Below are 13,902 nucleotides of genomic sequence, written 5' to 3' on the forward strand. Positions count from 1 at the left end.
AAAATGTTTCTTTTTTTTATATCGTAACTCGTGAATATGGAAGAAATTACTACACCTCATCTCCTTCAATGTATTTAATGTATAACTTTTACATCAGAACTGATCTTTATCGATTTTTTCATCGTATAAAATACAGATATATTTATACGCACTCTTACTGACCCGTTTATATTATGAAAATGCTTTCAAAAGCTACCCTGAAAAAGCAGCGCATCACGATAACACTTTTAACGTAGCCGCCTCTAACAACAACTTTTCAACAAGATCCCACTAAACGTTCAATTACTACCTTTTTTTTTATTGCCTTTGTAGGCAGACGAGCGTACGGCCCACCTGATGGTAAGTGGTTACCGTCGCCCATGGACTTCAGCAATGCCAGAAGCAGAGCCAAGCCGCTGCCTACTGTTCATAGATTTAAGAAAACTGTCAAGGAACGTTTGTGCAACAAGGCATATTATAAAGTTAAGGATGATCTACTAGATGGCACTACGTGGGAATGAGGCGTTCGCTCCTGGCCTTTTCATTTTTCATTATTATTATTATTATTTTTAATTGTATTTTTTTACTTGTTTTTTCCTTTATTGTAAATATTTTTAATTATTTAAAAAAAAGTAAATATTTGAGAAAAAACAAAAAAAAAAGCCCGCTGAGTTTGTTTCGCCGGTTCTTCTCAGGACTGTGACTTTTTTTGGAACCGGTGGTAGAGTTAACATTGTTATTTATATTACATTCAACAAGTGTGTCATACTGACATCTAACTTGAAATAAATTATTTTGAATTTGAATTTGAATTGAATAACTACTTTAAAAGTCGTCGTGGCCTAAAAGATAAGACGCCCGGTGCATTCGTATCCAACGATGCCTCAGTGTTCGAATCCCGCTGTCAAGTATCAATTTTGATTAAGACGTTCAGTGCATTAATATCTTGCGATGTATCGGTATTCGATTCCCGCTCGTGGGTTCCAATTTTTCTAATGAAATACGTACTTAACAAATGTTCACGATTGACTTCCACGGTGAAGGAATAATATCTATACTAATATTATAAAGAGGAAAGATTTGTTTGTTTGTTTGTTTCGAATAGGCTCCGAAACTACTGGACCGATTTGAAAAATTATTTTTCCATTAGAAGCCGACATTGTCCCTGATGAACATAAGGTACTTTTTTTATTTTTTTTTATTTTTTTTTGGTTTTAATGTGTGTTTTAATGTTTCCGAAGCGAAGCGAGGGCGGGTCGCTATCGTGTAATAAAATCGAAGGCGCAAAATTATAATTTTCGTGATTACTGGTGGTAGAACCTCTTGTGAGTCAGCACGGGTAGGTACCACCACCCTGCCTATTTCTGCCATGAAGCATTAATGCGTTTCGGTTTGAAGGGTGGGGCAACCGTTGTAACTATATGGAGACCTTAGAACTTATATCTCAAGGTGGGTGGCGGCATTTACGTTGTAGATGTCTATGGGCTCCGGTTACCACGTAACATCAGTTGGGCCGTGAGCTCATCCAGCCATCTAAGCAATAAAATAAAAAAAGTTACATTTATGGGCAATCTTACTAGCACGTTTATAAGAAAATGCTTTCAAAAGCTCCTTTGAAAAAGCGGTGCGTCATGATAACGCTTTTAACGTAGCCCCCTCTAACTATAGGTACATACCCGACCCAGGCGACGAGGCAACGCAAAGCCTTGTTGCCCAAAACTTGTCTTGTCGGATCCCCCGGATTCACTCTCGGTGCTTTTAGACAAAAAAAATGTATTGCCCTTGTAGGCAGACGAGCATACGGCCCACCTGATGGGGAGTGATTACCGTCGCCCATGGACTTCAGCAATGCTAGGAGCAGATCCAAGCCGCTGCCTACCGTTGAGTACTCTCCACAAGCCTCGTTTGAAGAATCCAAGCAAGTCTCCAAGCACCGGTCACTGTAGTCCATCTCATTGAATTTCACACCAAATCTAGTAAGTGGGTCGCGGTTTTCATTCAGAGATAGATTCAGCAAAGCACTGCTCTTGCTAGGGTTAGTGTAGTTCACTCAGGCTGAGCTCGTGAGCTCACCTACATGTCCGAGCATAGCTGGTATACACCCTCAGGCTACCAGCCATTAGATAGAGAAAAAAGGGTACAAAATTTAGTTACAATTTCTAAGCTTGAGAATGGATTTTAATTCGATTTTCAACGTCAATTACTAAACCTTATGAAGATTTTTATAATTGATAACATGATATAAATAATAATAAATATATAAGTTGGTACTCATACTCCCATACCACTTTCAAAATGAAAATATACCATTACGTAATAAAAATCAAACGAGCGTACTTTTATTAAATTTATAATCGGCATTGATCCATATACTTGTTATCTACCGAGAAGCATTCATGCATTCTAATTTGAGGTTTGAGATAGCTTTTGAGACTTCCACCTAATTTCTCCGGATTGGTCCGGCACCAATGTTCTGAGGCGTCCGTTGAAAGCTAAAAACATTAACTTCAAAAAGCAAAGCTTAAACTCTTGATAACAAATTTAAGGTTAAACTATGAACAGGTGTTCCGAAATCAGGACGAGTACGTGACGCGCATCCAGCACTGACAAAATAATTATTTATATAGGGATCTCAAAATGTCAATTTAAGGTTGTCATGAATACTCCCGTGTCGTAGGATAATTGCTTTTTCTTGTCATCTGCTTAGACGGGATTTTACAATGTGAATACTACGTTAAGACGCAGGGTTCAAGTTTCAATTGCCTCGTGTAAGTGCTAGCCCATCCCGTAAGCCAAGAAGCATGACTGCTTCATGATGAGAACTAAGTTTATGGTGTTACCTAGTATACAACTGGCCTAAACACAATCACAACCGAAACTCCCGCATCAGCTTGCATTTAAAAAAACGCTGCGTTCTGACTCGTGCAAACCCAACACGTCTTGCTACCTTCACACAAACCCCAAAATTCAAACGTCATTAAGGTCAATTTACTCACTGTTTCATTAGGTCAATAATGAAGTACGCCAAGTCCTTGAAGCCCAATGGTCCTGTGCGCACTAACATGTAATATTCGTCCTTGCAGGTCTGTTTAGTCTTCACGAAGTCGAAGGAGAAGCCGCCAGTCGTGACCAATGGGATACCGGTCCCGCCCAGGAACTTTGAAATCCTAGCAACGGATGCTGTTGACAAAAAAGGATAGTATTAGTGAGTAGTCAAGAGTAGGGGATATTCGGTCATGTCCGCGGGTGTGTACGTTATGGCGTTGGTGGTCTCCAGTGATCGCACCATACTCAATTGGACATGCTCATAAAGAATCACCAACCATTTGACGGGATTTTCTCTCTCTAAGCCCTTCCCTATTTGTAATTAATTTTTATGGCGTATATCAACACTCCAGCTATCGCCCACATGGTATAACTTGATTACTGAAGCCTAAAGACCGCTCGCACCACTTAGGTATGGGAACCTCGTAAGACTTTCAGGCGCCAGGCCGAAATTATAAACAAAGACGTTGCAGTGTCGTTATCCGTCTTGAAGCAAATGAAATGTACCTATCCATATGTACTACGCTGCTAATACTGTTACGCCGGTAAGAGTAACGCCATCTATCGCCGAATAACCGAACGAATATCGAACGAATATCTAGTAACATCTAGAACGCTCGAGGAGTACAACGCCATCTATTGTCAGATATCGTAAACACACATCGAAGGCACTCGACTTGTGAGGAATGCTCTCGTCGACGAATTTCGTCTCGACTATGCGTTGCAGAGATGGTGCAGATGTGGGTGGGTGCAGATGGGAAGTATTGGGCATCATTACGTACCTTATTTTTTTGTCTATTTTGAAAATTTTAACTGCTAGGGAAATGAGTATAACCGTAATTTTTAACGTTTCATGTGATCTGTGTGGTTGTGCGAATTTTTTAACTTTTCGATCGGGTAAAAGTTAACTCAATTTTGTATGGAGTTAGAACAGCGCCCCTAGCGGCAAACGTAGGGACGCTGTTTCAACTCCATACATTTTTTTTATTGCTTAGATTGGTGGACGAGCTCACAGCCCACCTGGTGTTAAGTGGTTATTGGAGCCCATAGACATCTACGACGTAAATGCGCCACCAGTATAGTTACATTAAGCATTAATTCGCACTAAGCATACTGAATATTATAGTTATATTATGACATATTACTAAAATAATATTTCATTGTGAACATTGCAAGCTGCTAGGCAATAGAGAGGATAATAATATTCAGTTTTCATGTAATTTCTGTGCCGCTGGCATTTCTGTCAATAATTAATTAAAGTCTTACGATCTGCCTTATAAGAGATAAATTCTGTTGTTTGGCTTTTATTAAAATACGGAATTCACTGTTTTAATATAATAATTATTAAGTAGCACCATTATTAAAGCTATTAGACTGGTCATCTCAATCTATACTAATATTATAAAGAGGAAAGATTTGTTTGTTTGTTTGTTTCGAATAGGCTCCGAAACTACTGGACCGATTTGAAAAATTCTTTTTCCATTAGAAGCCGACATTGTCCCTGATGAACATAGGCTATTTTTTTTAATTTTTTTTTAATTTTTTTTTTTGGTTTCATGTGTGTTTTAATGTTTCCGAAGCGAAGCGAGGGCGGGTCGCTAGTCTTCTATACAAATACAAATCTACAATGGTCTAACTAAAAAATGCTATTTTAAAATACTTATTTTTCTACCTGGATGATTCTAATGGTCAAAGTAATAAAATTACGTGTGCAAATTTTTCAAGTACCTACATAAAATATCTGATGTTTGTGAATATTACGTTAAAAGATTCCCTTACGTACAAGTGAAACAAGTAAAAGCCTGTTAGATAATTAATGTCTCTATGTTTGTTTATCCTTTATATGTTCCCAAGCTATTAGGATAAAAGTTGTTACTGTTATAATTGGGACTATAAGGAAGGTTGCTCATTGTTATATCAAATGAATGTGTTTTTTATTTAAATAATATATACCTATGTCTCGGTGTAGAAGGAATTTTGTTCACTAGTGGGTAATATAGTTAAAAGCTATACGTATAATAAACAAGTGTTACTATGGAAGCATTTATGTAAATTTTATCTTAAAATAACGGCCTGAAACCGGCCAACGAACAAACTGCCCATCGTAAGACAAATGATGACACTTTTTATTTTATTTCTCAGGTGAGTGGACGATCTCACGGCCCAGCTGGTGCTAAGTGGTTACCAGAACCCATTGATATCTAGAACGTAAATCCTGCCACCCACCTTGAGACAAGAGTTCTAAGGTCTCCGTTTTTATAGTACAATAGTAGTTTGGTAGGCAGCGGCTTGGCTCTGCCCCTGGCATTGCTGAAGTCCATGGGCGACGGTAACCACTCACCATCAGGTGGGCCGTATGCTCGTCTGCCTACAAGGGCAATAAAAAAAAAAAAAAAATACAAGAGCTGCCCCACCCTTCAAACCGAAACGCATTACTGCTTCAGGGCAGAAGTAGGCAGGGTGTTGGTATCCACCCGTGTGGACTCAAAAGACATCCTACCACTAGTAAGTCGCTCATGGATTCGCTGCTTTCAATGTTGTGGTCAGAACCAGGATGATTATGACGAGTATGTTTTATTTAATTGCATAAGTATAATATAACGAAGCCGAGGGTGTATGGAAATGGTAGATGTATGGAAATGGTAGTGCAAGGTAGAGGGGGAAGGGGTCGACTGAAGAAGACATGGATGGAATGTGTGAATGACGATATGAGAGAGAGAGGAGTCAGTATTGAGATGACAGCTGATAGAAGAGAATGGATGAGAAAAATTAGCTGTGCCGACCCCACCTAGCGGGATAAGGTGGAGAAAAAGAAGAAGAATATAACTAAGCTCTTAAGTTATTACCTGCTGTTGTATAATTAAATACTATGTTACATTTCGTTCACAGGTAATTATCGTGTTACTGGTGGTAGGACCTCTTGTAAGTTCGCGCGGGTGGGTACCACCACCCTGCCTGTTTCTGCCGTGAAGCAGTAATGCGTTTCGGTTTGAAGAGTGGGGCAGCCGTTGTAACTATACATGAGACCTTAGAACTTATATATCAAGGTGGGTGGCGCATTTACGTTGTAGATGTCTATGGGCTCCAGTAACCACTTAACACCAGGTGGGCTGTGAGCTCGTCCACACACCTAAGACAAAAAAAAAACTATTCTCTATAATTTTGGTTCAATTAAATTAGCTAATTAGACACATTTCCAGGGGCAAGTTAGCCTCGCCCAACACGTGTGTTTATTAGCGCCGGGATCACATTATTTTGCGCCACAACATTGTAGTGTGTAAACATTCAAGTATGTATACAGCCTTATTTAAAGTGCTTCTTCAGCACTACTGTCTTACTGTCTTGTAACTAAATACATATTTTACACAATAAACCGAACCTTCAAACTGAATGGACGTATTATTTACTCTCGTCTAATCCATCGTGACCAGACCACACCACAACATTTTTATAATGCAAATTGGAAACATGTATTCTAAACCCACACGGGTAGTTAGAGCCATGCCTAGATCCGTCGTAAAACTTGAAGTTCGGTTTCATTTCAGACTAAATTCTGATGTGTGTTGGCTCCATGACTATTTAAATTCAATGGGCAAAGATCTTGTTCATCCATCTACGTTACAAAAAGACTGTTACAATTTACATTATGTGTGCTTAGTCTTTTAAGTGTGTAGCCAACTCAAATTTGTATGGAGTTGGAACAGCGCCTCTAGCGGCATAGGCAGGAAGCTTGTTTCAACTCCATACAAATTTGAGTTAACTTTTACGCGATCGAGAAGTTAAAAAACTCCCAATAAGCACAACAACAAAATAGAGTAATAAACTGATTAGACAGTGCAATGTTTAACACAACGGTTATAGAGTTAGCGATTTTTAGAAACGAGGAACAATGAACAACAATAAAGTAGTTTTTTTTTTGCTTAGATGGGTGGACGAGCTCACAGCCCACCTGGTGTTAAGTGGTTACTGGAGCCCATGGACATCTACAACATAAATGCGCCACCCACCTTGAGATACAAGTTCTATGATCTCAGTATAGTTACAACGGCTGCCCCACCCTTCAAACCGAAACGCATTACTGCTTCACGACAGAAATAGGCAGGGCGGTGGTACCTACCCGCGCGGACTCACAAGAGGCCCTACCACCAGTAAGGTATCAGAAATGTCTTTTTATATTTCAAGACAACGCATTCCAGCTTCAGCGATCATTTACCATTCACATTCGGTTCTTTATTGGCTCTATAGTCTGACAAGCACGCGCTCCACGTTATGAAGATACTATAGAAAATCACCGCTTCATGTGTGCAATACACTAAAAGGTCACAAGTTACCATCATATATCTTTTTTTTTTCTTAGATTTGTGGACGAGCTCACAGCACACCTGGTATTAAGTGGTTACTGGAGCCCATAGACATCTACAACGTAAATGCGCCACCCACCTTGAGATATAAGTTCTAAGGTCTCAGTATAGTTACAACGGCTGCCCAACCCTTCAAACCGAAACGCATTGCTGCTTCACGGTAGAAATAGGCGGGGTGGTGGTACCTACCCGTGCGAACTCACAAGAGGTCTTACCACCAGTAAAAGTATCTAAGTGGAGTTTCCATCGACATTGAACTGGTTTAACCAGTGTTACCATCGCCTTTTTCTCAACTGCACCTCATGGTGTTACCTTGGGTAGGAACCGGTATGGGTCAGATTTGCGGAAGCTTAAAATGGAATAGAACAAAGGGAAAATCTTTCAGTGAACGGGAATTTTCTCGTATATTGCTATTCAGACTGCTTATGTGCAAGCTTATGTAGAAAATGTCGATAGCTTTTTTTTCTACTTATATTGATAGCCTTGAGAGACTATTTCAGCTTCGCCCTAACATGTAGGTGAGCTCACGGGGCTCAAACTGGAGTGTTGCTAACACGGGCCCTAGCAAGAGCAGTGCTTCGCAGGATCTACCGCCGGATCGGAAACGCGACCCACTGAGAAGATCCGGCGAGAAACTCAGTGGGCTGTGTCTGTGGGTTAAGGTCGATAACGCAATACAGCCAATTGTCAAATATCTTATAAATTAATACGTGAAGCAAAAACTTTGCATCCCTTTTTGCGAAAATTGCGCGGACGCAGGAGTATGAAATTTCCCACACTTATAGAGAATATAGAGAAGAAGTGCAAAATGCTAATATTTTTTTTAAATAAAGCATAAAAGATACATTAAATAAATAAAGAAAACATTACACACACTACCATGTGTATGACACACATGCACACACATAGTCTTTGTTTATTGTCAAAATTTGGTTATTGCATAAGTCTGTAGTCAAATTGAGAATAAGTTGATATTGTTTATCTTTCTTGGCGAAATCTGTCACTATAGAAATATAATAAATAATCTTTGACAATACAACCATAATAATGTTCAAACTTATGATTTTAATTAATTATATTCTGAGTTATACTGCGGGACCACTAGTATTCTATAGCTCCCGCGATTGAACAACGTGATTTTCTTTAAAAATATATTTAAAAAATTTCTCAGTGTTATTGAACGGTTAAAAATAAATTTACGTTTTTAGAGTTATAAAAATATTCGCGATTCTCGTAGCTATTGCACTGAAAACAAACAGTATATGCTACGCTTAATCTAGTTCGTGACGAAAAATAGTTTATGTAAACACCTACTCACTGTATATTTAAAGTTACATTTCTTTTGTTCGAATAACAGTCTGGATTGCGAAGCGAGAATCGATTTGAATCGCTTCGCTATTTTATAAAAATGAAAAGTGTGGTGTGTGTTTTGTGTGTGTTGTATTTTTTTATTTTTTTTTTATTGCCCTTGTAGGCAGACGAGCACACGGCCCACCTGATGGTGTGTGGTTACCGTCGCCCGTGGACATCAGCAATGCCAGGGGCAGAGCCCATCTGATGTTAAGTGGTTACTGGAGCCCATAGACATCTACAACATACCTACCCGTCCGGGCTCACAAGAGGTCCTACCACCAGTCATTATGCAAATTATAATTTTGCGGGTTTGATTTTTATTACCCCACCTTCACCGTGAAAGTTAATCGTGAACAGTTGTTGAGTACATATCTCATCAGAAAAATTGGTACCCGATGCGGGATTCGAACACCGTTGCATCGCTACATACGAAACGTCTTATCCTTTAGGCCACGACGAATATTTAGTCCGCTACACAAACATTTTACTAATAACAAGCGTATGGAGAGTTTTAAAAATTGCATTTGGCTCCATACCTACTTTGTGTAATGCAATCACAGCGATTCGGTTCTCTTTATCACCCCACTCCATTTTAATATCGCAAAATATTGTACAATGTATTGGCGCCACAATGAGAAAACTCAATGAGCAATCATATAAAAATGACAGATTCCAAATTCAAATGTAATATTTTGTTTATTTTTAATTGTTACAGTATTTATGGCCAGACTAAGTATACTGAGACCTTAGAACTCATATCTCAAGTTGGGTGGCGGCTTTTGCGTTGTAGATGTCTATGGGCTCCAGTAACCATAACACCAGATAGGCTGTGAGCTCGTCAACTCATGTAAGCAGTAAAAAAAATTAGAAAAACATTACAAAATTCGCAAATACAAATCCATTAAATATTCAATTTCAATACCCTTCCTTTTACCATCTCTGGGAAATCTATTCAAAATATCTTAACATTTTTGACCTACGCATTAACTCTTTAACATGCCACCAAATGTGATTTCAATAAGGACGTGGTGATCTCAAACATAAATCCTCTTTCTAACTGTCGAGTGGCGTAAGTAAATATGGCTTTTCAAGATTTATTCGTTATCTACTTCCATAAGTAATATATTACTGTGTTTTTAGAGAAGTTTTTCGGGTTTGGTTCCAGTTGGATGCCGACATGTTTTATTTGGAATCTGTATTTTTCTTTTAGTTCGGCGTGTCTTCACGAAGCAACAAATGATATCGTGTGATAAAAACGAAACCCTTAAAAAAACGTGTGAGTCTTCGGACACCCGACAGAAGTGATAACTTAAGCTAATCTAAGTTGAACTATTAAATATTGATATTGCTTAACTTGACAAAAGCTTAGGTTATTACTTAATTTTTATCTATATTCATTGCTATATGTAATATTATATTGTTACACCGGTAAGAGTAACGCCATCTATCGCCGAATAGTCGAACGAATATCAAAGGATCTTGTAACATCTAGAACGCTCAAGAAATACAACACCATCTATTGTCATATAGCGGAAACACACAATACCTGACTTCTGTGGAATATTCTCGATAATTCTAGGGATGTCGTATCGACTATAAAAGCGTTGCAGAGAGAGCACGCAGTCAGTCAGTAATCGGAACTACTCGAAGCGAAACAGCAAACGGATCACCTGAAGCGAAGCGGAAGAAGCGAATTGAGAATTTTAAAGTGTTCTAAGTGCAGATACAGTTTGAAGTTGTACTTTGGTGGAACATTTATTTATCCAGAATATCCCAGCGCGTAACAATATAATATGTGTATACAATATATATGTAATATTATAATAATATGATAATTTAAGGAAAATTGTAACATAACTTGAAGAAGATATCTAAATAGTTAGAAGCTACATACGTGCTCAGTACCGCTGTCGTATGCGTTAGAGAAAGGGAAGCCAGATACAGTGGCACCGTAACGCGTTACGTAACGAAGCGGTTTACGGATAAGAATTTAAGCAATTTAAAATATCATAGCTGGTGGTACCAGGATAGGATGATATTGTACTTAAGCTCACATGGATATGTAGCACTATCTTACCTGTTTCTGCAACTAAGTTACCAGATGGACTGTGAACTCGTTGACGCCTCAATCCGATTAAAACAAATATAAACTGGAGGTCATATTACCCTAAAATCACCTTGAAAGCTGTGAGTTCGACATAAAGAGTCCCTGTCTATTTTACGAATCGCGAATATAAACCATAAGTATTATTTAAAATGAAACGATAATTTAGAATCAGACTATTGTCCTGAACAATCAGTTTGCCACCACGTATTGAATTTTTGATATATAGCTATACAAGCACATGGGCCGTTCCATCTGTCTCCAAAGTGGTTAAAAAAACAAAGTCACTTACCAACATTATGAAATACATAGATTTTTCGAAGGTATAGATTTTGCGATGTGACTTACTCTCTAGGGATTACGTATGGACGAAATGTACCCAGAGGACCGCACGGTAAATGGGTTTCATAAATATAATATTTTTCGGTTCGTTTTTGCGGGCGTGTCTCCACTATGAATTTGTGATCAAGTGTCATTAACACTAAGCTCCACTGAGCTATAAGCAACGTGAAACGTGATTAATTTTGTTGACATCAACGCTAATTTTGTTTTCCCTGCATATTCGTTCGTAGCCTTAGGGTATATTCGAACTAGCGGGTTCAGAAAGAGATAATTTGCTAACCCCTTACAAGAATAGTGCTTCGCTAAATCTACTACCGGATAGGAATTACAACTCATTAAGAAGATTCGGCGAGAAACTTTTCGTTGTAATCAAAAAGTCATTATTAATTACTAGCTGATCCGGCAGACTTCGTAGTGCCTTAATCGACAAATAAAATATCTACACTTTTAATATAAAATAAACTTAAAACAAACAAAAGGAATCCGTCCGACGGAGGACACATCAAAGGAAAATCAAAATTCATTTCGAGTAATTTTATATTTATTTACCTTTTAAACCTTCTCTGGACTGTCACAAATCATTCAAGACCAAAAATTAGCCAAATCGGTCCATCCGTTCTCAAGTTTTAGCGAGACTAACGAATAGCAATTCATTTTTATATATATAGAAAAAGAAGATAGATCATCCCATATTCGCTCTGGACGTATGCCTCTCCCCATTTACGCCACTGAGTCCGATTTTCGGGTATTTTCATCAATATCTTTCCGATCACGATATTGATGAAGTTGATATTTGCAAGTTATCGCACCACCTAGCCGGGAGCCTCTCACATTACGTTTGTTGATGCGCGGTCTCTACTGGAAAATCTGTCTACTGCAATGTTCAGGATTGACTTCCACGGTGAAGGAATAACATCGTGTAATAAAAATCAAATCCGCAAAATTATAATTTGCGTAATTACTGGTGGTAGGTCATCTTGTGAGTCCGCACGGGTAGGTACCACCACCCTACCTATTTCTGCTGTGCAGCTGTAATGCGTTTCGGTTTGGAGGCAGCCGCTGTAACTATACTGAGACCTTAGAACTTATATCTCAAGGTGGATGGCGCATTTACATTATAATGTCTATGGGCTCCAGTAACCATTTAACACCAGGTGGGCTGTGAGCTCGTCCACCCATCCAAGCAATAAAAAAATAAAAAAAATCATCGGTTCTACTGCATACATGTTGGCCCACCGCCACTTCAGCCGACTTTCGTATCTATATCCATGACTTTATAACGGTATTTCGTTTAAATACTAAAACTTACATGACAACAATTCAGAATCGAGCACAAACAAATTCGAACCTTAAAGAGGATATTAATTTCATCATAAGCTCTCCTACAATTGGTGTTGTAAACTGTTCTAATTTGCTGCTAAGTAATGACGGGTGACCATGAATTAAAAAAAAGGGGTCTAATATTAATTAAGCATGATGGCGCGTTCAATTGTCGAGAGCAGACAACAATGATGGCGGCATTTTGTCATTGTCCTTAGACTCTGACGCAGAAGAGCAAGTGGTTACCATCACAGATATATTATACTACGCGTTCGGTGGCATCTAAAATGATTTATATATAACTAACTGTACCCGTCCGCTTCGCTGGGCATTTAAAATTAACATTATTATTTCTCACCTCCACAAAAATGCTCATCATTAACGCCCCCGCAACTGGTATAGGGAGTCCAACAATCATATAAATATTAGCCTATCCATTATGCACATGTATTTTCTACATGGATACCAAGTTTCAAGTCAATCGGACGCATGGTTCAGTAGTTATAAGGGAACATCCGTAAAAACCACTGTAGATTTATATATTAGTATACGATCGATGACGAAACATGTTGCTGATAACTTTATTTCTGTAATCTGACGAAGCATGTTGCGGATAATAACATGTACTATTAGTATAGATTAACTGTTCGACAATACATATTGGAATTTGTTTTGTGCCAATAATTGCGGTTAGTTTGGAATCATAATGTGAAACTTCGGGTTTTCATATTCACCTCTCCCGATTTCCCTACGTCGGCCTGCGACGCACATGAAAATCGATGATACAGGGGTTGCCTCCGAACAAATAAACATCGTAGACCCTTGTCCCTATAGATTGAATACTGACGCCCGTATTTTACAGTCCTGACAGCTACTATCGCGAAACAGTTCCTTTTTGAAGGATCGGACATCAGTCTGCTTAGTGCGAGTTTTTTAACGTTCTCGATAGCGTAAAAGTTAACTCAAATTCGTATACAGTTGGAACAGCGCCTCTCGCGGCAACTTTTACGCTATCGAAAACGTTAAAAACTCGCACTAATCACACAGCTCAGCACAGTCAACACTTCAACTTGTCCTGAAAGCAAGGAAGCGACCCTACAGCGCCCCTAACGGCAAACGTAGGCAAACGTTCCAACCATACAAATTTGAGTTAACTTTTACGCTATCGAGAACGTTAAAAAACTGGCACTAAGCACACAGTTCAGCACAGTCGACACTTTAACTTGGCCTGAAAGCAACCAAACGCCTCTACAGCGCCTTTAGCGGCAAACTTGGCAACCGTTCCAACTCCATACCAATTTGAGTTAACTTTTACGCTATCGAGAACGTTAAAAAACTCGCACTAAGCACACAGTTCAGCACAGTCGACACTTTAACTTGGCCTATAAGCAACGAAGC

The 13,902-nt window shown here is 38.8% G+C and overlaps 1 protein-coding gene across 1 annotated transcript in view; it reads right to left on the reverse strand.

The window, feature by feature from the left end:
* Window positions 1–13,902, reverse strand: part of Gcy (receptor type guanylyl cyclase) — a 311,036-nt gene that overhangs the window by 196,141 nt on the left and 100,993 nt on the right. The window contains exon 4 of the mRNA XM_062669266.1: window positions 2,976–3,159. Coding sequence (XP_062525250.1) covers window positions 2,976–3,159 — 184 coding nt within the window. The remainder of the gene's footprint in view (window positions 1–2,975; window positions 3,160–13,902) is intronic.

This window comes from Bombyx mori, chromosome 7 (genome assembly GCF_030269925.1).
Source record: "Bombyx mori chromosome 7, ASM3026992v2".
Classification (NCBI taxonomy): Eukaryota; Metazoa; Arthropoda; class Insecta; order Lepidoptera; family Bombycidae; genus Bombyx; species Bombyx mori.